The 27,890-nt window shown below is 41.8% G+C and overlaps 1 protein-coding gene across 6 annotated transcripts in view; it reads right to left on the bottom strand.

Moving 5' to 3' along the window:
- The window catches only part of MYO6 (myosin VI), a 139,652-nt gene that overhangs the window by 55,815 nt on the left and 55,947 nt on the right, over positions 1-27,890 (bottom strand). For all 6 annotated transcript variants that reach the window (XR_013225953.1, XM_077306360.1, XM_077306353.1 and 3 more), the window contains exons 6-16: positions 27,614-27,719; positions 24,759-24,814; positions 23,448-23,545; positions 21,058-21,222; positions 20,165-20,245; positions 12,958-13,138; positions 10,216-10,360; positions 4,157-4,314; positions 2,795-2,886; positions 1,308-1,380; positions 357-484 (exon numbers count right to left, since the gene is read on the bottom strand). Coding sequence is in view for 5 of the 6 variants with exons in the window: in XM_077306360.1 (XP_077162475.1) it covers positions 357-484; positions 1,308-1,380; positions 2,795-2,886; positions 4,157-4,314; positions 10,216-10,360; positions 12,958-13,138; positions 20,165-20,245; positions 21,058-21,222; positions 23,448-23,545; positions 24,759-24,814; positions 27,614-27,719 (1,283 nt within the window). In the remaining variant the exon portion in view is untranslated. The remainder of the gene's footprint in view (positions 1-356; positions 485-1,307; positions 1,381-2,794; positions 2,887-4,156; positions 4,315-10,215; positions 10,361-12,957; positions 13,139-20,164; positions 20,246-21,057; positions 21,223-23,447; positions 23,546-24,758; positions 24,815-27,613; positions 27,720-27,890) is intronic.

Here is a 27,890-nt window from a genome sequence, read left to right on the forward strand (position 1 = left end):
CAGCCAGAACACTGTAATTTAGTAAAGCTTAACAATGAGTGCTAGGTGGTCATCCAACACAAGAATCCTCTTAGTTCTGGCATCTTCTGGGCAATACAATTAAACTTGACAATCAGGTGGTTAAAATAACTCTCAAATTCAAGAGAAAATACATTTTCACACTGAATTCAAACGTACACTCACACACACACACCTTAAACCAGAACTGAAAAAAATGAAACACATTACCAGTTTCATACATGAAAACATACTTAAATATTAACAGAAAGAGTCAAGTGGCACAATTAGAGATTCTTTTGCTTATGTCAATCCCTGACCTAGGAACCAATTAATGTTGATATACAAAATAAACCTACTGAGAGTCTGAAGTGATCTTTGTGTTTCTGGTGTACCACTGACGTGAAGTGTTGATCACTTGGTTGGGGAAGACGGTTTTCTTCATCCAGGATATCCAGAACACCAATTAATTTTGCTTCAATCAAATCTGTGTAGCAAAGGCCAATAAGTTAAGTGTAATGATAAAACCATACCACTGAATACAAAACTCCACTAGTCCTAAAACAATCTTGGGCCAGACTGTCGTTGAAGGGGCAATGTTGCTGAATCAAAAACCTGCACTACACACAGAGTGCCACCAACAACGATGATACCTAGAATTTTGCATAGAACGTTACTGGTGACTAAAGTAATCTATAGTTCTACCCCACAGTGAGTTTAGCAGTTACAAGTCCCAAAATACCCTAACATGGTAGCTATCAACATTCAGAACCCCAAGGGACAATCCACTCCATTTTGATACCCATTTTCTACAGACCCTCAAACCCAGCTTTCCTCTTGAATCGGTACCAATTTTAAACTGGATATAGATATAGATTGATTCAAGTGGGCAGCCATGTTGGTCTGAAGCAGCAGAACAAATTTAGATTCCAGTGGCACCTTTAAGACCACCAAAGTTTTATTCTAGGTATGAGCTTTTGTGTGAATGCACACTTACTTAGATACAATGTCACGGAATGGAAGTAATCAGTTCATACTTATACACAAAGTGTGAGGGTAAATTAATATACAGCATACTAAAAATGGTTAACAGATTCCAGAGATAAATGGGGGGGGGGGACAGCAATTTGGATTTGTTCGTATTCACTTGAGATTGAATTGCATGGGAAACATCTTATCTTAGGTTCAATAAATATGTTTACATTGAGAATAATGGGTGACTAGATAATCAATTGCTGATTATCTATTACACTGGATATAAATACAGCAATAAACTTTCTCATTTCTTATACAACCAAGAGCATACATACCTATACAGTCTTGATTATCTACATAATGTACTTCATTGACACCTAAACCTTCCTTTTGGTAAAGTTCTTGCTCCTATAATGGAAAAATTGAAATCGTCATGGGAGTATTGCTTCAGTGCACATGTTCTTATGTCTCTTGGTAACCTGCTGCACACCAACACATTTATTCTGGCCTACCTATATTTCTTTTCTGCCAGGCATATTGCACCATGGAAGAAGTCCCTTGTGGTGTACTGTCCTGTAATGTTAAACGATCTTACCTTTCGGACACATAATAGCTTTGAAATACCAAAAACATTATTTGTGTAAAGTGCCTAAACACTGCAATCTGTGGTCATAGAATCATAGAGTTGGAAGGTACATCCAAGATCATCTAGTCCAACCCCCTGCATAATGCAGAAACTCACAACTACCTGCCCACCCACAGTGACCCCAATTTCACCAAAAGTCTCCAGAATTAAGTCTGGCCTGGAGGAAATTCACATACCATCCCAGTGTGGCAATCAACAATTCCCTGGATATCCAAGGAAGGGCTACAAGAGACAATCACTAGCACATCCCTTCCTGCCCACCCACTCACAATCTGCCTACGTTCATAAAATCAGCATTTCTGTCAGATGACTATCTAGCCTCTGATTAAAAACTTCCAAAGAAGGAGAAACCACTACCTCCCAAGGAAGCCTGTTCCACTGAGGAACTGCTCTAACTGCCAGGAACTTCTTCTGGGTGTTTAGCTGAAAATTCCTTTGAATTAATTTCAACTCATTGGTTCTAGTGTGACGCTCTGGGGCAATGGAGCAAGTCTCTTCCCATATCTCTTTCATTCTCCTAGACCATATATGACCACTGGGTATCTTCAACAATCATGTCTCCGGTCTCCTTCCAGTTGCTACAGTTGTTACTAAGATGAACCCTTTTCTAATTATTCTATTCCTGCAGCCTATCTAGCAGCATCGTTCCTCCCTTTGGATCATGTACACTTAGAAGAACAAGCCAAAAAATGAAAATATTATTTAAACCTTTTTCTTCTCCATTTTCAAGTTTTGTAACACTGCGATCCTTGGCATAAGTTACATCCTTTCTAAGTCAATGGGCTTAGAAGGACTTAGCTCCGGGTAGGATGGCACCGTAAGACTTGAAGGCACTCGGAGTGTGTGCACACAACAGTAAATGTTAATGAGAAAACAGTGAGGCACGCGAGATTAATTCTGATAAAGCTCATCCACGTTTTTCAAAGGCAGATTTTTAAATAAAATGTAAACTAAAATCAAACGCATTTTGTTGATGATGCTCAAAACGGAGTACAACTTTTGGAACCGGCTTGCAGTCGACCTACATGGTAATCCCCAGTGACATGGCCAGGGGTCATCCTACATGAGGCCATACACAGTAAAAGCAGCAAGTGCAGTGGCCTCCATGTGCTCCACTCAGAAAAAAAAAAAACATCTTTCCAAAAGCAGCCAACTTCACGGCGTGATCCAAGTTACCTCTTTGAGAATCCTTTCATTAAAGAACTGCTGCAGCTTCTCATTACAGTAGTTAATGCAAAACTGTTCAAAGCTGTTGTGTTCAAAATATTCTGCAAAATAAAGTGATGAAAAACGTTCAAGTGGAAGAATTCAGCACACAGAGTGCTCTTGTAACACAATGGCAAATTAGGAGACTGAGTTAAAACATCAAGTCTTTCGTTCTGCACAGTAAGAGCTGTATTTTTTTTAAACAAGTTAGACTAAACCATAGTTGAATTTTAAAATATAAATATGTGCTCTGATCAGATAACTAACATTACTTGCATGCAGACAGTGTTTTAATCCTCTCCAGTTAAGATCACCAACTACATCTAGATCAGGGGTGGTCACTGTGGCTCTCCATCTATGGACTACAATTACCATGAGTCCCTGCTAGAGATTCAGAACACATGGCCTCCCCTTTTCTTTTTCTCCCCTTTAGCTTCTGTTGAGCTCAAGGCAAGTGACATGCCCCCTATGTGAGAGCAAATGTAGCACAATGGCAAACGTATAAGCTACAGTCTATTACTTGTGTTGGGAAGATCTTTCAGGCTTTAAACAGTTTTAGATTTGTAGTTCCTCAAAAGTCTAAAATGGAAATTAAAATATAAATGGAAAATGGCACATTTTATATCATATTTCTTTTGAACCCTGCCAGCAAATCCAGTATGGCCAAGCTAATCAACTCAGAATTTCCAAAGTTTCATTGGCAGGGTACAACAAGTGCAAAACCTGATCTATATGCCCCCAGTGGGGCACAGAAATAGACCGGGGGGGGGGGGCAGAATCATATTCTTCACAAATCTAGGATATCGTGAAGTGATATGGAGTGGCTTTCTCAGCATATGGAAGATACAAATGAACTTCCATTTTGAAAGCAGTCTTATATACAACAGCCACCGGGAGCATCTTTCCATGTGCTACCAAGCATCATCCTGTATTTATATGAAAGAAAGCTCTCCAGCAAGCATTGAGAATGAATCCTTTTTTTTTTTTGTCACTGGTTTGTTTTTAAAGAGATGGGCAAAACTACTAAGCAACCTTTTAAAACGTACTAAGCAACCTTTTAAAACATAACTTAATAGTACTTATCCAGAATATAGCTAGGAGGCTGCAAGCCAATGAAATGCATCTGCCAAACCTGTGACAACTGTAGGCCACCAACATGCTGTACTTGTATTTTTCTTTGGTGAAGTTATTCACTGAATTCCATTACGTATATCAGGCACAGCCCTAGGAATTAACTAGGTAGTACTCGCTCTGCACTTAGCATAATGCAAAAATAAAAATGATACCTGCTTAATGGCAGGATTATAGTCAGAATAATTAAAATACACTTACCAAAGCCTGCAATATCCAGAACGCCAATAAAAAAGGATGACGTCTCAAAAGGAAAACATTGATTGACCCTGTTCACCACATGGTCAAAAAGATGACTGTATACCGTTTTTGCCAAGGCATCACGTGCATTGTTTGCCTGTTCTACTTTCAAGGGCACTCTGCATGGCACAAAAGGGGGAGGTAGTGCACATTTAGAATGGATTTAATGTTAGGACAAATGTAATGTCACAAATCACCAAAAAGCAAAGTCGACAGACAGGGCTACCAGCTTCTTCTACACAGTACTGACACACTTCAGTAAGATTTGTCCAAATCAGAAAGCAGGGATGTGCAAGTGGGGGCTGCTGTAAACCATTCAGGTGATGCTGGGCAAGCACATAAGCACCATTGATATTTATTTATTTATTTATTTATCATACTTCTATACCGCCCTCCCCGGAGGCTCAGGGCGGTTTATATGTGTGTAGCAGCTCCAATTTCCACAACAGCAGCACGATACCTGCTAAACCATCAGGAGAAATGTGGTCCCAAAAGACGGCACTCCTAAAACAGCAGAGCATGGTGGCTGGTTTAGAAATGGTCCAAACCAAGGAGCTGCTGCAGGATGCGACTTGTATGAATTAGCTCAAAACTCCACAGCTTCTTTATCTCTATGCACAGAATCCCAGAAGCACAGATAGCAAAGCTGCACAAAAGGTCCTCTCCTCTCTTTTTTTTTTGCAACTTTGAGCTTCTTAGCACCTCACAGCTCTCTAGCATTATTCCTGTATGCATCCACGCTAATACAGTCTCAACCGGGGTTTTGCAAGACTCTGAGGTTTCTTGACAGCCCTGGAAGGGTTTCCAAAAGGGTGGGAGCTAATTAATGTTTAATATATTTTCTAATTTGTCAAACATTTATTGGGTGATATGGCCATATATGGTCATGTTGACTGCCCTCTCCTCCTAAAACGGCTGATGGGCCTGAATGGGGGTGGGAAGGGGAGAGGCCCCGAGTGGGCGTGTCCACAGCTATGCTTCCCAACCATATGCTGCATGACCGTACCACTTCTGGGGTTTCTTGAAGCCTGGAGAATGTTTCAGGGGTTTCTCAACAGCAAAAAGGTTGAGAAAGGCTATAGAGTACAGCTATCAAAAAGATGAAAAGTAACTATAAAAATCTCTAATCAAGACCTGCAGAAGTCAGTACAAAAATCCTGTTTTTACAAATGTGTACACATATACAAAGTATCAAAACTGTCGATCTTAATGGGGAACCTTAAAAGAGAACAAAAGCTTGCTTGATCATAGAAAGTAGAGCCAGCGTTTCAGGTAGGTATTATTTAGGGCTGGTCTGATTTTTCTGCAGTAAACTTTCTAAACAGGTGGGGATGGGAATGTGTTTTCCAGGGGCCTTTCCAGTATTTTCCAGAAAAACCAAACAAGGGGTTTTTTTAGATCCTATTTCTGTTATTAATTTATCTCCCTGACAGTGATATCACCTTACAAATCACATTTGACTATGGGACAACATCACTGAAAACCAGTCTGTCCAGCTGGGAATGAGCACATGTCTGTGCAAGGCTTCCTGGAAAGGCACTGCCCTCGCCCTGAAGTACCTTTATTTTCCTTGATACAAAGACTGATGACTATTCATGAGGACCCCCGTAGAAGAAGCCAACTGCCTGGGGAATATGGCACCCAAGCTGCAGATGGTCAAGGCTACACAAAGCAATCTTCATAATGGAACACTGCTGTTGCCAGGCATCAGAATGTTATTGAGAGGAGGGGGAGGGGGAGAGGGAGGAAATTCTCTCAGCACTACCCAGCTCTTCTACCCCCCTTGCAAAAAAACCCAACAAGTTATGGAAGAAGCATCCCATCCATCATCAATAACCCAAAGTGGTTCTTCATATGTGGGGGAAACTGTGAAAAGAAATGTTGAAAATGGAAGGACATTCAAGTTAGTCACCATATGAAAGTGGCTCACTCAAGACAGGCATGACTCATTAAGCATCATATTAAAAACATGTCATTTATTCCCTGCTCCTCACCTCTGCATGGAGCACCAATATCTATTTCAACATAATCAGGGTGCAAAAGTAAATGAATAAATCTCGAGAGCCATGCTGCAAATCTTGAGTTCTGGTCAGCTTAGACTGACCCCTTGAAAACTGTAATCTTATTTGAACTGAAACCCTTCCCAGATTGCCCCCAAACTTGTGCATGTTTTTTCTCTAGTTCAATGGTGAGGAATGGTAGGAAAGCCTATAGGGCAGACAATTCAATGCCAAACCAGACTTGGGGGAAAGGGGTGAGAGCAGTTTGGAACCAGGATATACTTTACAAATGTTTCCTGAAAGGCAAGCAACCATAAACAGAAATCGAAATTACTTGGTATTAAGGAGGATACATTAGGCAAATAAAGGCTTCATTCATTAGGAGGGATAACTGCAGCTACATTACATTAGAGAGTAATCAGCCTTAATGTACTGTCTCTTGATTTGTCTTACAGTAATAAGGACTGACAGGAATCTTATAAATAGAGGGAAGGTTCCCTAACACTCCCCTTCTGACACCTTTAAAGCTCTACACCATAATCCTGTCATGTCAGCAGTCAGTCTTTTATATAAGACATTAGAGTTCCCAATAATTATAGACAAGCACAACAAAAATCATTAAAATGCTCTAGTACATTCCAGGCTTCTAACAGAAAAAACAATACAAAATGCAGGCTTTGACACTATCGCTTTGCTTTCCTTCAGCAATTCCAGATCAGTTGTGTGCCTAACACAGAACAGTAATCAATGCTGGACTGAGGAATGGATGCTGGTATATTGTCACATTTTTAAAACCACACCTCACTTCTGACCTGCAGCGTAACCTTTTCACTCCTTCTGATTGCTCATAGGGAGTATTGAAGACAAAGGGCGATTCCGCACCAGTGGCACCATTCTGGGCTGCCACCGGTACAATACTGCAGAGCTGCATGCTCCACACCATACAGAGTCCCCACAGGGGACACATTTCAGTGCTGTATTATCTCCAGTGCAAAAATGGTTCCCCTGTGGGACACATTTTAACAGGACATGGGTGTCCCACTGAAAGGAGTCCCCTCCAGGAAACATGGTGGCGGCAAGTAGGTTCCACCGAGTGCAGAAGGAGGGGGGGTTGTGGTTTGCTGGATGGTAGGATTGTGTTCTGTGCCAGGAGTAGTCAACCTGTGGTCCTCCAGATGTCCATGGACTACAATTCCCATGAGCATCTGGAGGGTCACAAGTTGACTACCCCTGTTCTACACAATACCACTTTCCTACAAACAATGCCCTGGTCCACCCTGCACGCCAGGATGCACCGTGAAGTCATTCAGGGCATTGTTTGTCCCCTGCATACCTCCTAACAGGCTTGCTGCGGGACAGGCCCTGTCTGCCCCTGCAGCACCGAAAGGGAACATGGAATAATCCACGTTCTCTTAGTGCAGGGCTTCTGGGAGCCGTTCCACACCAGGCCTGGGAGAGTGGTGGCCTGGCAGCAACGTCATAAAGGCAGGGGGATTTGCCATGCCTCCATATGGCGGCCTTTTCTACCCATGTGGAATCAGCCAAAAACATACATACTGTTTCTCCACTATATCCCACCAAAGGAATCATTTTATCTATTAGCCATGCACATAGAATCCTTGGTGGCCAGAAGCACATCCTTACACTTCAGAATCTTTTCCATGCTCAGTAAAGCCCTGAGGCTTTTTTATTTCTATGATTGACTTTGTATAGCTTGTTAAATTCTCCAGATCAGTACAGTTTTTCTTTAAACAAATGCTTGAAATGGTAAACCTCAGGAAGTTACATACTGTAGCATGAGTTCCACTTCAGTTATGAACATTTACTGAAGTCGTTCCATGCATACTGATATCACATAGCACATAAAGGAAATTTTATTAACAAGGAAGTGCCAGTTCATTTTCTCTAAAATGTTTCTAAAATGGAATCTATAATGGCATAGGAGTTACAATGGTACACAAAGAATAATGTTGAGGGATTAAAGATTAATCATGTACTTCACGATGCACCCTTGTAAAAAGTCCTGAAACTAAACAGCTGCTAAAACCTGGTCAGTAAGTAGATCTTTGAAGATGCTCCAAGATCCTCCCCATTTCCATAGCTAACACAGTGTTGTCACTGCCACCACTATCTCATATCTCTCCCTTGCTTCTGAATTCATTGTAGGGGGGGAAAGATTTGACTCTGGGTTCCAACTGCTGGTCTGTATGCTAGGGAAAATATAGAAATTGCATTCCACAAATATTTGGAGCAATAATAACAATCTTGAGCCTACACTTTAAGCAAGAAATGAAAGAAGTGTTCCTATGTTTCAAATCACAACCTTTCCTGCTGCTTGGCTTGTTTTAGCACATACTGCTGTTAACAATGACCAAAGACATCCTAACCCTTGCCAGTTCCACAAGGCAGTGGAAAATCTGATATACTCTAGGCTGTGAGTCTTTGCACTCTCATGGACCAGCAAAGCTATATACTGCCAGAATGAGATGTAAGGGGGAAAAAGAGTGTCTTTGAGTGACATTTCCTACAAAAACGGGTTAAAGCTATACACATTGATTTCAACAGACTTGCGCAATTTACCGTTAACGTGAAACAACTCTAACTTACTGTATTTAGGGAAACAAGACATTCCAACTGCATGAATCAACAGAAATGGTGGATTAATGATCCATTTATAAACTATTGTACCTCATTCCAATTCTGGAAAAAATAGTAAACGGAATGCCAAAGCTAAACAGATTGCCAATTGATTTGTTGCTGAAAACCTGAATGGAATTTTAAGGAAGGGAGGGATGGAGAGGATCCATAACTGCAATGCTGCCTGTTCTTCAGGATGCAGGGACCTTTTCCGCTGCCACTTGCTGCACTGGAGCTTTTTCTTTCTTTTTCTTTAGTGATGGTGGGGGTGGAAAGTGTCATTAAGTCACAGCCAACCTATGACAACCTCATGGGATTGTCAAGGCAAGAGATGGACAGAGATGGCTTGCCATTGCTTGCTCCTGTCTAGTGACCCTGGACTTCCTTAGTAGTCTCCCATTCAAGTGCTAATCAGGGTGACTGTTACCTAGCTTCTGAGATCTGTTTAGATCCGGTTAGCCTTGGATCATCCAGGGCAGAGTTCTGGTGTGTATGTGTGGGGGGGAGCAGTAGATAATCACAGAGGAGAAAATGTGGTACAATTGCCTGATTCTTCAGATGCAAAATGAAGAATGACGTATGTTACTTGATGTCAACACTGTGCTGAAAACTAATCAGAAAGCTGGATGGTGCACTTAATTGAACAGTGAACCAGTCCCTCTGAAAAATAGACAAGCTTCTTTTACCAAGCAATCCCTGGTAAGATTAGGCACGCAGACGGTGATCAGCTAATCGATGAAGTGAACACATAAAATATGTCACCAATTAACGCATTTGAACAGGAAAACTGATGAACCAAACAGGCTTACATAGCAACCTATCAGTATAACTCATGTCTAGGAGAACCTGAAATCCAAATACATTGTGAACGGGGAAAGTCCCAGCTGTAGAATTAACTGAGCCTTCATATTCCTCATTTCAGTCTTTAAAAGTTCCAAAGACCTCTGCAAATTGTATACCGAGTCCACACACCATGCTGTCTCCCAGCTTATAAACCATTATTGTTATGCAAATACAGATTCAAGCTGTACAGAGACTTGTTGTAGTTTCACTTTTCCCAACATTTGACAGCTTAATTATTAACAAAACAGACAAAAAAAAAATTCTTCCTCTTAAGCTTTATTACAAAGATACGTTCATTCCCACCCGAGGGAGGAGGAGAGGCAAATAAATCTGGTAGGGCAACAGATGTTTTATTACCAACAGGAAAATACGATGCATCTTGCAGATGCAAGGCAACCCTATTTTACTATCTCTCCCAACCCCCATAAACAGATGCAAGTGAAGACACAGCAAAATTGCTAAAAGGGAAGCATTTTTATGCTCAGCATGTAGAACTTTGCTTGTAGAGAAGACATAATTACTCTATCATCAGGCACTTACTTGATAACTGTTCCTTTGGCGCCCCCTGCTGTCGTAAGCATCACTCTGGTGGTTAAACTGACCCGCAGATCATCCTGGTCCAACCCAAGGAGCTCCGCGCAGCATTCTAGTGACCGACTGGATCTGTTCTTCAGTGTACACCCACCTGATGCAAGCAGCAGATCCAGGGAGAATGAAGTTGAACACACTGGCTTAAAAAGTTACCTTTAAAAGTAAATAAACCTACCAACTCTCCCTAAACTGCCTGTATCTATCCTCACAAACTAATTAGTAAGGCAAAACAACAAGGCAATGTGCACAGTTTGAGACATAAAACAAGAAGGTACATTTTTGGAAAGGCAGATTTGCCATTCATGATGTGCATGGCAACCTTTGTGATTTATTCAGCTGCTATCTAAAGAGGCTGCAAAAAGAATAAAGCAGAGATTCTTGCCTTGCCACTGTCAACAATGTTGCACTGAAATTGATTCAAAACTCAGCTGGCGCATGATCCACCAGTTGAAAGAAGCCCAGAGAAACGGCCAGGTGCATCCCAATCTAGCACCCATTGTATTCCTGAATGCAATGGGCTTGGTCCCTAGTACCTTGAATAAAATTTTACTGGCCTTCAAGGTGCCACTGGACTCAAACTTTGTTCCGAGTTTATGTCATGAACATATGTTTCACGGATACATATATCTGCCCAGCCAATTTTCTTTCTGCGTGTATGCCTCAAGTGAAAGAGCATGTATGTTTGCATCAAATAATAAGTTACTGATAGTATACACTATAGCTTGTGTTCTGCTTAAATTTTATTGGGAAAGGCAACCCACAGAGAGAAAGTTCATACCAATGTTTTTGTAGAACAAGTATTTCTCTTTTAATTCCACGCTTAAACGTATCAGTTGATGACCATCTTAATACATGGCTGTTACTTATTTAGAAAATACATACAGAACTGTGGTGTTTAAAATGTGGGCCTATTTTCAACTGCGAAATGTGTATACTATAAAACGGGGTCATCAACTCCTGGTCTGCGGCCCGGTACCGGGCCAAGAAGGCCACGGTACCGGGCCGCCAGCAGCCGCGCCTGCCTCCCCCCCACCACTGAGAAGGAAGGGAAGAAGTAGGCGCGGCCGCCGGCACGCTGGCGATGCAAACGCGTGTGCTCGCAGTTGCCGCACATGCACGTTGCACCCCCTGTGGTGAAAACGTGCATGTGCGCATGTGCGTTAGCGCCACCTGGTGGTGAAATGCACATGTGCGGCAACTGCACGTGCACGTTTGCGCGCAGCTGTCGCACGTATGCGCAGCACCTGGGCCGTCGGCTCCCCCATCACCCCCGGAGGCGGTCCCTGACCTCAGGCGGTCCCTGACCTCTGCTATAAGAGACAGAACTGTATTTCAAGAGGTTCTCTCTCAACCTCAGCCCTTTTATGAGAGCTTGGATCCAGACCAATATTTCCTTGGGCACAAAGATTTCCACCTGAAGAGCAAAACTTCCTCATGTCACAGATGAGGTCCGGGCCCTGCCAGAGTCAGGACAGTTCCTCAGATCCTGCAAAATGTAGCTCTTCTGCTGGGTATCTGGTTGAAGTCAACTGAATCAACATCATCTACTGGGCCTCAGAGCCCACTCTTCCCATACAGATATGTCCATCAAAGGGCAATCCTGAATTGGCTAACCTATGGGTCACAATTGGCATGTTAACGTTTCAACTCTTAGTGAGGTTATCATTGTCACAGGATGTTATTGTTACTACTGTTATTACTGTTGCTATTATCTGATGCTATTCACTGAACCACTGTGTATCTGTCTGGTGGCTTCCTTTTTTCCTGTAAACTGCCCTAAGCCACGAGGGGAAGGCGGTATATAAATATGAGAAATAAATAAATAGATAATAAAATGTCAGCTGAAATTCTTGTTTCTTTATTTTTTCTTGGCAAATATAAATTATTTTATGCAGTCAATTGAGTTGTCTTACACATCAGTTATAACTTCAGATCATCCCTTCTACTATGCATGAGTTCCCACCCCTGCCCAACAAGGGAAAAAATCTCCTTATTAAATTAAAAGAATAATAAAGCAGAACCTTGTGCAAACATTTTGAAAATGAGTCAATTTGTGAATTAACTGGAAGAGTCTTTCATTTTCAAACCCTTCAAATACCCACTGATGTAGAAATGAATTGTAGCACAACTAAAAATTTGGGTGTCACAACTTTGGCTACTAGTCTGAAATACTTTATTTCTTCACTTAAATACAACTGATTTTTCAATGAACAGGTAGCATGATTTAATTAAACAATGGAAGTGAGTAGTTATCTCCCTAACTCACTATACCCGGAAGAGGGCACTTCGCTCTGCCAATTCAAACCGGCTGGAAACCCCTGACCCTTATGTTTGGCCTCAACCTGGGTCCTGGCCACCACCTGGTGGAATGAGCTCTCGGAAGAATTACAGGCCCTTTGGGAGCTGGCTCATTTCCGAAGGTACCACTAGATGGAGCTCTTCTACCAGGCATCTGGTTGGGCCAACAAATGGTAGAACATCATCGAGTTTGGCCCCCCTCCCCTGGATTAAGGCAATCAACCATAAACTTTGCCATCATAAGGGAATTGGAATTCTACTGTATTTTAATTGTTGTGTTTTAATATTCATATGTATTAAGCAATGTTGCAAACTGCCCTGAGCCAGCTTGCTGGGAGAGGTAGTCATACAAATCCAATTATAATAAATAATAATAAATAGATCAAATCTAACCAGAAGTGCTCCCAGCTTCTTCAAAATCAATATTTCCAAGGTGGAGGACACCAGCAACCACTCGGAAGAGATCCAGCTTCTCTTCATCATCCAAACCAATCTTCTTCATTGCAGTGCACATTCTGACGAAATCTCCATGGTCATCTAGCAGAGGATCCTTCAAAGAGCCTGACTTCAGGTACTAAAACAAAAAGGTAAGCAACCTGAAAGTAACTGAATCCACTAGTCTGTTTGTGAACGCACAGCCAAAGCAAGCAAAACGATACACATTTCAAAACAATCCACTCTTCATAAAGTGTCAAGGTTTGTGTTCTGAACTGAATCCTGAGCGTGGAGTAAAAGGGTAGAGGAGATAGGGAATCTTGACTGCAATGAATGTGAAGGGCAATGGATAGAATCATTCATTCATACTGTGTCCCATGAAAGAATACACAGAAGTAGTATTGACTAGGGGTGTCAAAATGGAGGCGGGGCATTTTTATTGAAAATTTCCCCAGGCTTTAGAAAGCATCCTGCTTTTAGTGATGGGGAGTCACAAATTCTGTCAGAAGGGTCACCTCTATCCAACAGAGGCTTGATAGCCATCTGACGGAGATTCTGTGAGGGTTCAAGGGGGCAGCAGTTTATAGTGGATGAGCGATAGGGATGTGAGTGTCCTGCATAGTGCAGGGGGTTGGACTAGATGACCCATGAGGTTCCTTCCAACTCTATGATTCTATGATTCATTCACTATTAGCTGCTTAAACAACAGTAAAACTTTGCCAAGCCAGCTGGTTAAAGAAGCATAAGACAGTGACGGTGATGAGAAAGATTTTCAGGAGAACACTATGAGAGAGTGGAGGTAGCCTCAGGAGACTGATGGGGGTGGGGCCAGCACAGCAATGCACAGTGCTGTGCATTGCTGGGCTGGGCTGGCCTCAGCTATTCCTTTGAGGCCACCCTGCCTTCCAAACAGTGGGGCTGGCTCCAGGGGACTGGTGGGGGCGGGGCCATCCCAGCCAGCAGGTAAGGAGAGGGGGGTGAGGAGTGGTGGGTGGGGGGAAGAGGAGGAGGAGGGAGGGGGCATGGAACAAGGATTCTCGCCCCTTAATTGGATGTTGGTAGATTTATTCTCTAGCATTGCTACTACAGGAGCATAATTCAGTGCATTTACATTAATGTATTTGTAGAGCACATAAAAATTAATCAAGAATGTTCTGTACATATGAATACAAAATGTGTATCATTTGATTTTTTTTTGGCTGTCAGAGTTCAAACACCACACACCAGTACTACACCAATTCTAGGGATTTAAACAAAACAACAGACTACTACATGCAGTATGACAATTGTCCAAACATGCAAAATTAAGAATGCTCTTAAAGTTTTATTATGACTGAAAAGAGCTTGCAATCTGATACACACTCTCCTTGGTTTCATCCCAAACTGTACTGTTCTAACACATCTAAAAATAAAGTGGTGGCATGCATCTGAAAAATTAACTTCACACAGCAATTTAATGAAATTAAAATTTCAAATTATACAAAGTGATCACCTCATCTTCCTGACAAGAAGAGAACAAAAACAATTTAGGTGTTAATTGATTACCCAGCTTATTATTATTCAACATCTTCAAATGAGGCTCAAAACTGTAAGATGACAGAAAATAATCTCTAACAATACAGGTAGTCAGACAGTCCAGTGTCACCTGTAGCTGAGGATGGTGGTGATCCTATTTATTTATTGGATTTCTATCCCGCCACTCCCAGTGGCTTGTGGCAGGTTACAACAATAAAAACTACAATAAAACCCCAATAAAGTACAAAAACTACAATAAAAACCCCGATAAAATTACAAACCGAATACCACACAGTTCTTCTTGGAAATGAATTCCAAATTCCACAGACAATTTGCAAACTACTAGTACATTTTGTCTTTAAAAAGCCAAATCTTCTCATTTTATAGTTCCCACACTAATCATTTCTTCCCCTTTAAATTTGAGACACAAGACTGCTTCAGCCAATGACAGCTTTTAACTTATTTGTGGCAACATTGATATGAGTAAGTAAATTCTGTTTCTATCGATCAAGCAGAGTCAGAATCTTCCACTTTTCACAAGACAACTGCTCCACAGCTTCTCAAGATGTGAGGGAAGCTGATCTAGGCCAAGTTCAGACCATAATCTCCAGATGCCTCTGGCAGTGGGGTGAAAAGTTGTGAAAGAACCACATCTGCCATAGGTTGAAATAGTCACATCACATGAAAATCAACGGTCTTCCAACCCACATGCGCTTTTTAAAAACAGAAGCTTTTGCAAACACAATGCATTCTTCACACCACTAGCGGCTAAGATGGCAGTGTTCTCTTCATACTTAGACGTGTGTCTCCAAAGCACTTGTTGACATTTTCAATTTAATATTAATAGAGATGGAGCAGAGTGCATTGCTGGATGTTTCAACAGCGCTTCCTTGGCTCCCAGTCATCACTAACTGAGAGAGTAAATGGCCCATTGGGCCTGAAAATATAATAAACTCTCTCTTCCCTGGATAAGCATACTAAAGTAGTCATAAAACATTTATTTGATCCCTAAGCGCTTTGAAATGAGGAAAACAGGGTTGCACTTATCTTAAGGGGCTGTTCATTGAGCAATCCCCTATACAGCCTCTCGTGGGTTCTGCATGTGTGCAGGCAAGATGCAAAGAGGCTTTTTGAAGCTTCAAGAAAGTGGAGGCTGCTCCCTTCCTCCATGCCAGATTCCCAGCTTTTCTGGCAGCAACAGGAGGAAGAAGGGGGGGGCACCCCTTCCTCAGCAGTAGAATTGGCTGCCTAAGAAGGTGGTGAGCTCCCCCTCACTGGCAGTCTTCAAGCAGCATCTGGACAGATACTTAACCTGGATGCTTTAGTCTGATCCTGCACTGAACAGGGGCTTGGACTAGATGGCCTCTATGGCCCCTTTCAACTCTACTAGTTCCTCAAAGCTACTGCTGGAGAGATATATCTCTAGCAATAACAGGAGAGAGAAAAAAGTTAACAGAAAGGGGGAATGTGTGACTGCACAGGTGACTACTCAGTGAACAGCAATTCATGAAACCTGGGCGGAATATGCACAGAGCTTTTATTGCAATCCCAGGTCAATTCAATCCCTGCCATTTACACTGAATGCGATTTCCATTTTGATTTTGGGCGATTTAAATCTTCCATCTGCAAACAATCTGAATGAGCCATGGTGACACTATCTTTCCCCCAAGATATCCAGGAGCGAACTCAGTATAAATGATCAAGCTGGTTTGAGGGCTCCCAGTATTAAAGTACAGATCTGTGTTTTCCCAGAATAACGTCAGCAGTCTGTCCCTGATTGGCTGGACGCCAGTTCAAGAATTTCTAGTTCCTGGTTGCAAGATTTTTTTTTTTAAGTTTAAGGTGACTGTGTTCCAGAATCCACACTTCTAGCAGCAGAGATTTGCCTCATTTTGTGAGAGGCTGCTGCTGGCTCATCTCCGCTCATCTCATCTCCCACCCGCCACCCTGCTCACTCACTTGCAGCCTCATGCTCAAGTGCAGATGGGTTTCTATTTCAAGTCGGGGGGGGGGGGGGAGCACAAAGACTCTGGTTCAAATCGATCCGAATTCAGCAGGATCAACAACAGAAAAAAAAATAGCTCCGTGCAGATTCGGCCCTGGATTTCACTGTCATGCTACCTGTGCGGTTTCACATGGGAGAACAGTGAACTGACTTATCACAACATGGAAGGGGGACATGAGATCAAGCTGAGCAAAGATTGGAGCACTGTTCTTCCAACTTCTGCATCCACATTCATAGAGTGGTACTTCGAAAAAGTACAGGAAGAGAAGCAAGTTGCATCTTTACAGACTGCATTTATCACCAGGGACCGGTCAAGGCTTGACAATTTTACTGAGGCCGGGGGGGGGGGTAGTCTTTTGCCGAGGGATGTCGCCGCCTGAGCCCCTGCTCCACTTGCTTTCCCGCTGGCACCCCTGACTTCCTGCCACCCACTGGGGAGCACTGCCAGCAGCAGCTGCGCAGTGCCACGCCGAGGGGAAGTCCCAGCCATGGCGGCCACTGAAGAGCACCAAAGGTGAGCCGGCGGCAGAGTGACAGGGCAGCCCCCGAGGCAGCAGCCGGGGAGGAGGACGAAGAGGAGCCACGGCCCGGTACCGACTGATCTACGGACCGGTACCGGTCCCCGGACCGGGGATTGGGGACCACTGCTGTAGAGGACACTACAGTGGTCAAAGATGGCCACTGGAGTCTGTAACAGAAATAACGAATCCATAGACAGATTGCTAAAATCCTTTCTGAAGAAAGAAGCGTTTGCTAAGGAGAAGTGACAGATCCTATGAAAGTTATCTTTTCAATCGAGATGAGATTGAATTTGTCTATATTTACCTGTAAGTGTCCAGCCTTCAGGATGTTTTAAAATCATGTAGTAATCTCTTTTGTGTCGGCCACACAATTTTCAAGCTATAAGTAATCTTGGACCCTAGACTGTGTAAACAGGCATTAACAATGGTTACAAAGTTGGTGAAAACCTCAGGGGCTGTCACTAGGATGAAAGGGAGGACTGTGTATCGCATTGGAAGCAGAAATATTTTTGAGAATTACTTCCATGGGTTTTGCTGTAAATTTATTCTCTCTCCTACACACTAGAACAGCCTTCCTTAACCTTTTTAACCACTGAGAAAGCCCAGAAACATTCTTCAGGCTTCAAGACACTCCAGAAGTGATGCCATCAGGCCACACTTCCTTACCACCTCCCTGGAAGTCACATGTCACCAAAAGTGCCATCACCTAGATGCTCCCACTGGATGTGACATCACACTCTGTTGTCCCTCGCACCTCCAATGCCAGAAACGGCCCAGCAGTCTACTCTGCTGGGCTGAGAACAGGCCCACTTCTGACACCTGTCATGCTGATGTGAAAGTACCTTCAGGGTTAGGAACATCAGGGAAACCTCCCTCAAAGGCTCAAATGGAGGACTGGTTAGAATCTGAAAAATGAGATGAAATCTCCAAGAAGAAAACCTGTGCATTGTAGGGGGCTGAGATAAACTAACTCCCTTCAGAAATCTCTTCACCACTGGGTACCTGGAGCATGGTGCACCACTAACTGATGAAAGTATGTGCTCAGAGCAGCTACCTGACAATGGAGAGTGCTTGTTCTTGGACCTGAGAGACTCCATCCTGTAGGAAGGATGATACTTGAGGAAGCTCTAGTCTGTCTAGTTGCACCATCTGACATGAGTCTTCCAAGAAAGTTGCAAATTCTTGAAACAGGGCTTCTCCTGGCCACCATCATGGTCTGAATGACCAGATCAGAGAAACCCTGTACTATCAGCACTTGTCATTCAGTCTCTATCCTGTCAGACGAAGACAAGCTGGGTCTGGGTGACAGATGGGACCCTGGGTTAGCATACTGGGCAATAGTGGAAATTCCCATGCAAGTTAAACTGATGATTTCAGCAGGCTGGAAAACCAAATCCACTGATTTCACAGAGCAAACCTGTTTCGCCATCTGGACAATCTTCTCCATTCTATATAGCGGAAGAAACACTTTTCTAGATAGAACCTATAATTGATGCATGATGACTTGGGCAGGTGTTAGTTGGCTGTTCTGCTAGTTGATTAGGAAGTGAGATGATTAGTTTTGTGAATCTCTGGGGAGCTGATACCAAGCAAAATGGCATGACCCTGTATTGGAAGTGTTTTTGACTGAAGGTGAATCTCAGATACTCTCTGTCCCAGACCTTTATGGGTACATGAAGATATGCCTCAGTCAACTTGATGGTGGCTGATAAATTCCAAGCTTGATAGAATTTTTGAAGCTGTTTTCCCACCAGAACTAGCCTGGCATCACCTTCATTGTTGCCGCTGTTTTTTTCTCTTCCTCAATGATGCTTGGGCTAAACTACAGTATCGAGTTGAACACCTGGAGACATTGTGGCTTCTCACCAAGCCAGAGAAAGAAAAGTGTGTCCTCATCTAAGTTAAGACTTTTTTTGTCCCGCAAGATGTACGTGTTTTAAGTAGACCTTCCCAGGCGATATTCAGAGGCCATTTGTTTTTTTTTTTTCTGTTTTTTAATTATTAATTATTTGTGTCCTGTTTTCCTCAGGAAAAGGAGAAAAATAAAGTCCAGAAGAAGATCAAAGCTCCTCAGTGGAAGACTAAATGTACAAGTATTTTACCTTCCTCAAGACAAGGAGCTTCAGGGAAAGACAACTTCTCTGAGAAATTGCAGACAGAGACCTGAGGAAAGGTGTCGCTGCCTTCTGCTTTCCACACCGAAAAACACAAGAATTTAGCATGAGAGCGGGGGAAGGAAGCACCTTCTGCTTTCCTGAACTTCAAAAAAACCTCTTCACAGTTGATCTTGCACACATGCAGAACCCATGTGAAATTGCACAGTACCACAACAATTAACATCTGTTTATATAGGCCAACTTTAAGCTACATCAGTATATCACTACCAAGCCAGACACTGTACTGTTAGCATTGGAAGCTAAACCCACCAAATTCAGACCAGTTTCTATCTCACAACACAGTCATGCTTTGGGGGTGAGGGCAGGGTTTACCATTTGGTGGTACTTGGATAAAGGCTCTACTTGAGTGAACTGCTGGTGCCCTATGGGCACTATACACACAGGGTTACAGCACAAACCACAATGGTGCATACACATTGGCAGTGGGGAGGGGATCAGTCAGGAATGAGACATCCATCCCGCGCAGTCATTACTGCACTAATTGATTTCTATATGTAAACTTAATTTAGTTAAATATCATTGAAAAACTAACAGATGCAAGTAACATCATAAAGTTTATTATTCTGCTTCTGTAATTATCAAGCCAAACAAAAATCCAACGCAATGTTTCATTCTAGGCAAACAATTCCAGCTACTGTTTAGATATATAGATGAAAACAGGTAAGTTAAGTTGGGTTCTCTGAACAGAGGCACAGCTCAGAAAACTGGCCTCCCTCGAGATATCTTTGTCTACTACCAGTGAATACATGCCTCCTCATGTACACGCAGAGCTGTGCATACCTACTGGATGGCTGATGCCAGTTTTCAAAATGCTCCTCAACTACTTGTGTTCAGATTTTAGTAGTTCACAACTACTTGTGAACCAGATTTTAGATGCCGTGATTACGCTAGACGAAACATAACTGCTTTGCAAAGCATGACATATCAATATTAAATATACAACTTACCTCAGGACTTTTGCGATTCTGCAAAATTTGCTTATCTGTTTCTTTGGTAGCAAAGTATCGAGTGCACCCACGATTTAAATACTATTGAAACAAAGAAAGAGAATGTGTAGTTAGACTCCAAGGTGCAGTAAAAAAAAAAAAAGTATCTCATCCCCCAACATAATGATAGCACAGTGTTTGTCTGTCTGTCTGTCTGTCTGTCTGTCTTGTCTGTCCGTCTGTTTGATTTATAGACTGCCCCTATCAGGTCTGCTGTCTCAGGGCAGTTCACAACATGCAAATACAAAACAAAACAATACAATTTAAAATCAGTAAAGCAGTTAAAAATAACCAAACAATTGGTAGTGTCTTCATTGGTGTTCATTGGTGTTCTTCTTTCAAGGGTAGGCAGTGAGACCAATCTAGATTGCGACATTCTTACTCCATTTCTCTAATTTTTTTCCTCTACTCACATCCAATAAGGAGAAAAGTGGAGAGCAAGATATCATAACATGGGTCAGTATGATCAATGGGCTGCCATTTTTGATGGGAGACTCACATCATCCCTAAGTTCTGCATATGGATGGATGTTCTTGGGGAAGCTTGTTCCACTTCCGCTTTCAGAGACTGACTTGTTTAGGGCTCAATTCTCAAATGTATTTCAGCTGTTTTTCAGTGCATGAGATTAAGTCTTTAAAGACTTTAAAGATTTTCATTGTAGTCTAATGTTACAGTTGGGTAGGAGAGAAACAAAATAAATCCTAAACCTGGTTGAAAAGTTGTAAATGTATAAACCTGAAACTCAATTCTACCAATCTCTTAATAGAGCAAGAAGCAATTTAGCACAGAACAATCTGGAAAAAGCACAAAAAGGGGGTGGTAATAGGGAGGGTCAGGCAGAGAGATCTACTCACCCTAAAAGTATCTGGTGAGCTTAAATACAATTTCTCTCTTATATCTTCAGGGGCTCCAGCACAAAGCCTGTAGAATATATGATAATTCCTTTCCTCTTTGCCTTGAACGCAGATCCTGGATTTCTCCAGCAGGTAATGTGACACAAACCCACCAACCACTGAATTCTAAAAGGAAAATCAAAAGTTACTTTTGTGAAGAAGAAAAACTCCATTTATGGCTTTAAAATGTATATATGTTCAAGGTTCAACTGTATTGACCTCTTCACTACAAACTGGATGGAGAAGCATGAATGACATTCAGTTTACATTGCTATAGAATTTTTTCACAAGTGCTAGCAGACAAAAAAAGCCCACTTAGATGTAATGCTGTGTGGCGCAGAGTGGTAAGGCCACAGAAATGCTAGCTGAAGCTGTCTGTCCATGAGGCTGGGAGTTCAATCCCAGCAGCCGGCTCAAGGTTGACTCAGCCTTCCATCCTTCTGAGGTTGGTAAAATGAGTACCCAGCTTGCTAGGGGGTAAACGGTAATGACTGGGGAAGGCACTGGCAAACCACCCCGTATTGAGTCTGCCATGAAAACACTAGAGGGCGTCACCCCAAGGGTCAGACATGACTCGGTGCTTGCACAGGGGATACCTTTACCTTTACCTTTATTCAAGACTGCCGTCTGGCTATCACTATACACACCTATATACCGTTAGGCCCAGACATGGTATAAAGACTGATAATCCTTCAGTTCCACCATTAGCACCACTGTTCAGCAATACCTGCAGTCCCAGTTTATATTAACCCAGGTCTTTGAGTCATTCTTGCTACTTTACAAACAAGAAAACTCATATTTGTTAATCCCGCCCATTTTGGATACCAAAACAAACTGTGGAGACCACAAAGGTCTCCACTGCTGCGCTCTGTATGATGAGAGAAATGCTTGCAAGCCCTAGCTGCTTCTTGTCAAGCAAACTAGAGTTTGTTCACAATGTCTGAATACAGTACAGCAATAGGAAAGATACCATCTTTGACTAAACACTGTGAGGAACCCAAAGTGCTCGGCAGATAACACAAAGGAGTTGGGGACAGGTTTACTAATCAAGGCAGCATCTGAGGAGGATGACAGAAATTAGATTCAGCCTCCCTAGTCTCAGACCTTAAAGAACATATGAACCTACTGCAACCCTTTTGCATTTCATTTACTCTATCGCCAGGAACAATTTTGCTTCTTTTTCTTTTGCCAGCGGTTCAATAGGGTAAGAACAGTTACAGGCAAACTGCTGAACAGCACAGCAGTGTAAGCAGTAAATGTGGAAGCTTATGCTTGAGCATAAACTGAGTGATCACTGGGGAAAAAATTCACCATTAAAAGTTAGCCTCTTTGCTGATGATACAGAGCTTTGTGTTTCTTTCCTGGAAAATTTTTACCCAAACGCAAAAGACACAAAATTGCAGGATCCCTAGCTTTCAAGCAAGCTCTGAAAAATCGTATCCACTAACATAACTACTCAGTCTAGGGATAACAGATTATCTTTGTCAAGGAAATACCTTAATTGTAAATTACAATTAATGAGACACACTAATGACCAACATTAAGATGGATATAGAGCAGTTGAAATCCCTTCGCTTCTTTGGGTTCAGAAAATCATAAAGAGATAAAGTATTGTTGAAACCAGGGCCAATCTCTTTTAGTCAAAATAGTCGACAGAGAAGGAGAAAAAATCTGGATCAATTCTCTAGAAAATGTGGCTTGGCAGCCAAAACTTAGCAGCTATTCCACAAATAATCCTTTAATTTTATCCACACTTCAAGTGTGTGACCACAGCAGAAAACACTGTGACCCCAATTCTTGATTAGCTTCCCCCTTTACAAATGTCCCTAATTTTGGAGAAAGAATAAAGACCAGTACATTTTCAAACTTTCCCCAATACAATATGTATTGATTTTTGTGATGTTGTACATAAGAGGAAAAGCTGACATCTACCAATATCTACCAATACAAATTATATAAAAGCTTGGAAGCAATATTTAATGGAAAACCTCGAAGATGTTTGGAATAAGATATGGAATGTATTCCCTTAAACACAAGATGCATTGGTCTTAGAAGAAGCATGTTCAGAGTGATTGTCCTATGGCGCCATGTGTAACAGGCTCAAGTGGTGTACACCAATGAACTCAGATTCATTCTGGAGTAACTGTGGAAAGCAGGGCAATTCCTTCCAGGTTTAGAGGTACTGGAAATGAGTTCTCCAACACAGAGAACACGTCACTAATTGCAAGGTATTAAACAGTAATTCTGAATTTCTAGAAAAATGATCAGTTTTGTACCATGCAGAAAAGATTACCTAAATAAATTAACAACACATGCACCAATATGTATACTACATAACAAATTAACAATACCTTTTCATTGAAATGAATTTCTACAAATTTTCCAAAGCGACTACTGTTGTTGTTACGAACAGTCTTTGCATTTCCAAAAGCTTCTAAAAGTGGATTGGCTATTGAAGAAAAAATAAAAGGAAAGCTATCAATAAAACACTTCATTTCCAGAAAGCAAGGGGTGGGGGAGGAGTCTTAAAACCAGAAAATAAAAATTGGCCAAATGTATTCGTAATCCTGTTCTTTTGGAGAGTAGGGGGACATTTTAGTACCATGGTGATTTAAGAGCACTGGTCTGGTTTTGCATACTATGACACTGTTGAAATCAACTGCTAGAAATCAGAAAGAGTCTTAAAATGCAGTACTGGTAAAGGTGCTACTGGATTCTGATTCTGTTGTGCTACTTCAGACCAATACGGCTACCCACTTGAAACAGTACTGGTAAGTATCTGACTGCAGCATCTGATCTGATCTGATAGGGCTATGATCTGATAGGATCATGATGATTGGGCACAGTGCACCAATGGATTCTCTAGCATATGCCCCATTTAAATGAGTGAATACTAAAAAAAGAAAACATTTCATAAGACATAAGAACAGCACCAGACCTGTGGCCTACCTCCTCCAGCATCTTACCTCACATAGTGGCCAGCCAGTTACTCCGGAGTGCCAACACCAGGAAGAGACTGAGGCCTGCACCTGAGGTTGCCTCCTGGCACTGGGGTCGGCCATTTACTGTACAGAGGGGTTTTGTTTCCGCAGCATTTATATGAAACAAGTTCTTCATGTCTATTGAATGACTCACATCTACCTCATAAGTTGTTTTAAAAAGTATAAAATATAAAGATCATTTTGTAGGTAACTATATGTATTGTTACTGTTTAATGGGGTTTAATGGAGCAAATGTTTATGGTTTTAATTGTTAGACGCCTTGAGGCGACAAAAGTTGTGAGAGGCAGGATATAAACCCAAGTATGTACCCAGCTTGCTGGGGGGTAAACAGTAATGACTGGGGAAGGCACTGGCAAACCACCCTGTATTGAGTCTGCCATAAAAACGCTAGAGGGCGTCACCCCAAGGGTCAGGCATGACCTGGTGCTTGCACAGGAGATACCTTTACCTTTACCTTTACCTTTACCTTTACCTTTACCATATGTATGTATGTATGTATGTATGTATGTATGTATGTATGTAAGAAAGAAAGAAAGAAAGAAAGAAAGAAAGAAAGAAAGAAAGAAAGAAAGAAAGAAAGAAAGAAAGAAAGAAAGAAAGAAAGAAAGAAAGAAAGAAAGAAAGAAAGAAAGACTTTATTGGATTCGTACAACACAGTACCTTCTACAATTCGGTCATCAATATCTTGCCCACTACCATAGGATTCAGTCAAATACCTGTAAAATATATATAAATATATACATCCTGTCATATTTTACAGCTACTGCTTTTCCTAGACACTGCTTTGCCTAAAAGGGAAGGCATTTCAACATCATAATTCTGTGCATGCAATACAAGGAGCAGGAATGTGTGCGCACACATACATACAAATAAGCTGACAAATTGTTAAAAATTAGCAATTTCTATATTGTTTTGTTTTATAATGTTTTATTTCGTAAGCACCCTCAAACATGTACCCTGGGGACCTAAAAAAGACATTTTCTAAATAAAGTACAAATCTATGCACATTTAGACAGATTAAAAGGTCAGACCATCTAAGGAAGTATTACTCATCCTGTGGCTGACAAAGTGTCACATTCACAGTTACCACTGACCAAAAAAATGCCCCATGGCTGGTGTATGCTTGGTTCACTAAACAAACCCTGGGTATTCCCACATGTGTTATTTCTATCAGTTGTGTGCCCATACTGCATTGGTGTGAGGGTTTCAGTTGCTTTTTTGCACCTGCTTTGCTACCTCTATTGGTCATTTCAATCTTTCTTTGCTATTTCTCTGAGTTTTTAAAGAACACTTTAAAAGACAAAAGCTGGTTATTAAAAATTAACAAATTAAAAAATAGGGAGAAATAGCTAAGAAAGATCGAAGTGAGCACTAGAGGGAGCCAAAGAAAACCCATGCCATACCAGCTCACGGCTAACAAAACAACATGTGGAAAAACCCATTTATATACAATAAACAAACTGTTTCTATTAAATATTTAACTATAAGCTTTTTAATTATTTGAGTACCTCAACACACATAGGGTTGTTTTGCTCTACAGCTGCTGAATTCTAGCCTGTCTTCATGTACCTGAAGTGAGGGGAGAGGCTTCCTTCTTTGTATTCTTGTCCTACCCACCACATGACACACAGCAACTGAGACTAAAAAGTGAGAAATGTGGGAAATCTGATGGGGAGGGGGAAGGCTGATGGAGAGTAAGCAGGTGAACACAGGAGGAGTACACCATCATCATCCCATCATGGCCAATTAGTTTGCTTCCCGGGTGGCTTTGATGTTGATGATGGTTTTACTCTCTTCTTCAGGGCTAGTTTGCTCTTTTTCCAGCAGTGGGACTGCTAAAGAGGAGAGGCACTTTACTTCCCTTTCTAGCACAGCCCTTGCAGCTCAGGGAGGCCTGCAGCTAACCCATACTCCAATCCCTCCATCAGTCTCTATTTCAAAGTGCAAACAACTTGTCCACAAGCAGCCCGGCCATGCAACGAACTTGCACACTTTTCAGAAACACAGAGCAGATGTCACATTGGGAAGCAGTGCTCAGAAGAGCCAAGGTTGGTATGTTGAAGTCACATGTGGCCTCCATGCTACTGTCACTGGTATAAGGCCATGTTGGAGGCTTGATATAAAGGCTCAGATTTGACACTTGGAATTTAAAACAGTGTTCTCCTCCAAAAAGAATCTCAAATGCAGGAATTTTGATTGACTGTTTCTTTAGTTGGTACATGGACAGCCAGAGTAGTATAGTAACTACAATCCTGGTCATAAACTACAGAAACTCATGCTACTCATGCCATAGACTACACCCAGTTGGTGTAGTGGTGAAGAGCAGTGGCTTCTAATCTGGCAAGCTGGGTTTAATTCCCCACTCCTCCACATGCAGCCAGCTGGGTGACCTTGGGCTCACCACAGCACTGATAATGCTGTTCTGACCAAGCAGTAATATCAGGGCTCTCTCAGCCTCACCCACCTCACAGTGATGGCATGGTGGCAAAGATAATGATTGTAACCTTCTGATTGATCATACAGTTATTAGGGATTGGTTATAATTCTACATACTGGTTCAAGTCTTTGGTTCTTACCAGGCAGAAAAAAGGCCTGTTCCTCTCTGGAATGTAGTTTTTGATAAACTCTCTCACAAAACCAAAGTTCATGTTATAGCTGGAGTCAAACTATCCCTATCTCAAGGCTAGAGAAATGGAAGAAGTGTGTATCACTACTGCCTATGTAAACAATAGGAGGTTGGGAGGAAGAGCATGAGAGAAGTTTGTGGACCTGTTAGCAGTTCCTGGAAGGCCAGTGTAATGACGGTAGGGTATTCCTGGGAGGTGGAGTGGTGAGGTAGAGACCCAAGGCTATTGGCTCATCCTGCAAGGGCATTATATTTCCCAGCCTCCAAAGGAAGGGAATTTAATACTATGTAATCCTATTGTTTGCTGCATAGATTTGGGAACTCCCCTGTGTCTATATTTCTTTAAAAGGTTTTTCTCTCAGTGTGATTAATTGGGGCTGGGAAAAGAACCCTAATTAGGCTGTCGGGCTATCAACAGGGTGTCTGTTGTTGGGAGAGAAAAGGGAAGGCAATTGTAAGCTGCTTTGAGACTACTTCTGCTAGAGAAAAGCAGCATATAAGAACCAACTTCTTAGTCATCTTTGGTGTCCTGTGCAGTCATTATTTCTCAGGCCAACCAATCTCACATAAATGCTGTAAAGTTGAGATGAAACCATGTACCTTCTTTCTGGAGGAAACTGCAATACATGAAGTATGCCCTAACACAATGAGAGAAGCCAATAAATGTTTAGGATTCCTCCCCAAAGAATTCCTCAGGAAACTCCTAAGCTTACAGAGGACCCTACGTACATCAAAGCCTATGCACAACTCTTTGAACTGCATACTAGGTAAGGTTTCATAAATTGTTATGGATTTTGAATTGTACTCATTATGAAAGTCGGTTTGAAAAGAGATTAAATAATCACTATATTCTATTCAGAGGAAATATTTTCAATGAGAGGATACAAACCGTAAAACAAACTTAGTATTTTCTGTCTTGCCAGCTCCCGACTCTCCAGACACAATGATTGACTGACTCATCTTGAGCACTTTCATGTCACGAAATGCTTTATCAGCTGAGGGAAACATGTAAGAGATGATTAAAATGGATTTGGAGGAGCATAATGCAGATCAATGTTTTCATTAGCTTTTCAAACACTATGTAATATGCTTATATAAGCATCATTTGAAGTAACGAAACAAAAACCTTTTCTATTAAATTATTCAGAAAAACTTCTTGGCTGCCT

This window comes from Paroedura picta, chromosome 1 (assembly GCF_049243985.1).
Source record: "Paroedura picta isolate Pp20150507F chromosome 1, Ppicta_v3.0, whole genome shotgun sequence".
Lineage (NCBI taxonomy): Eukaryota > Metazoa > Chordata > Lepidosauria > Squamata > Gekkonidae > Paroedura > Paroedura picta.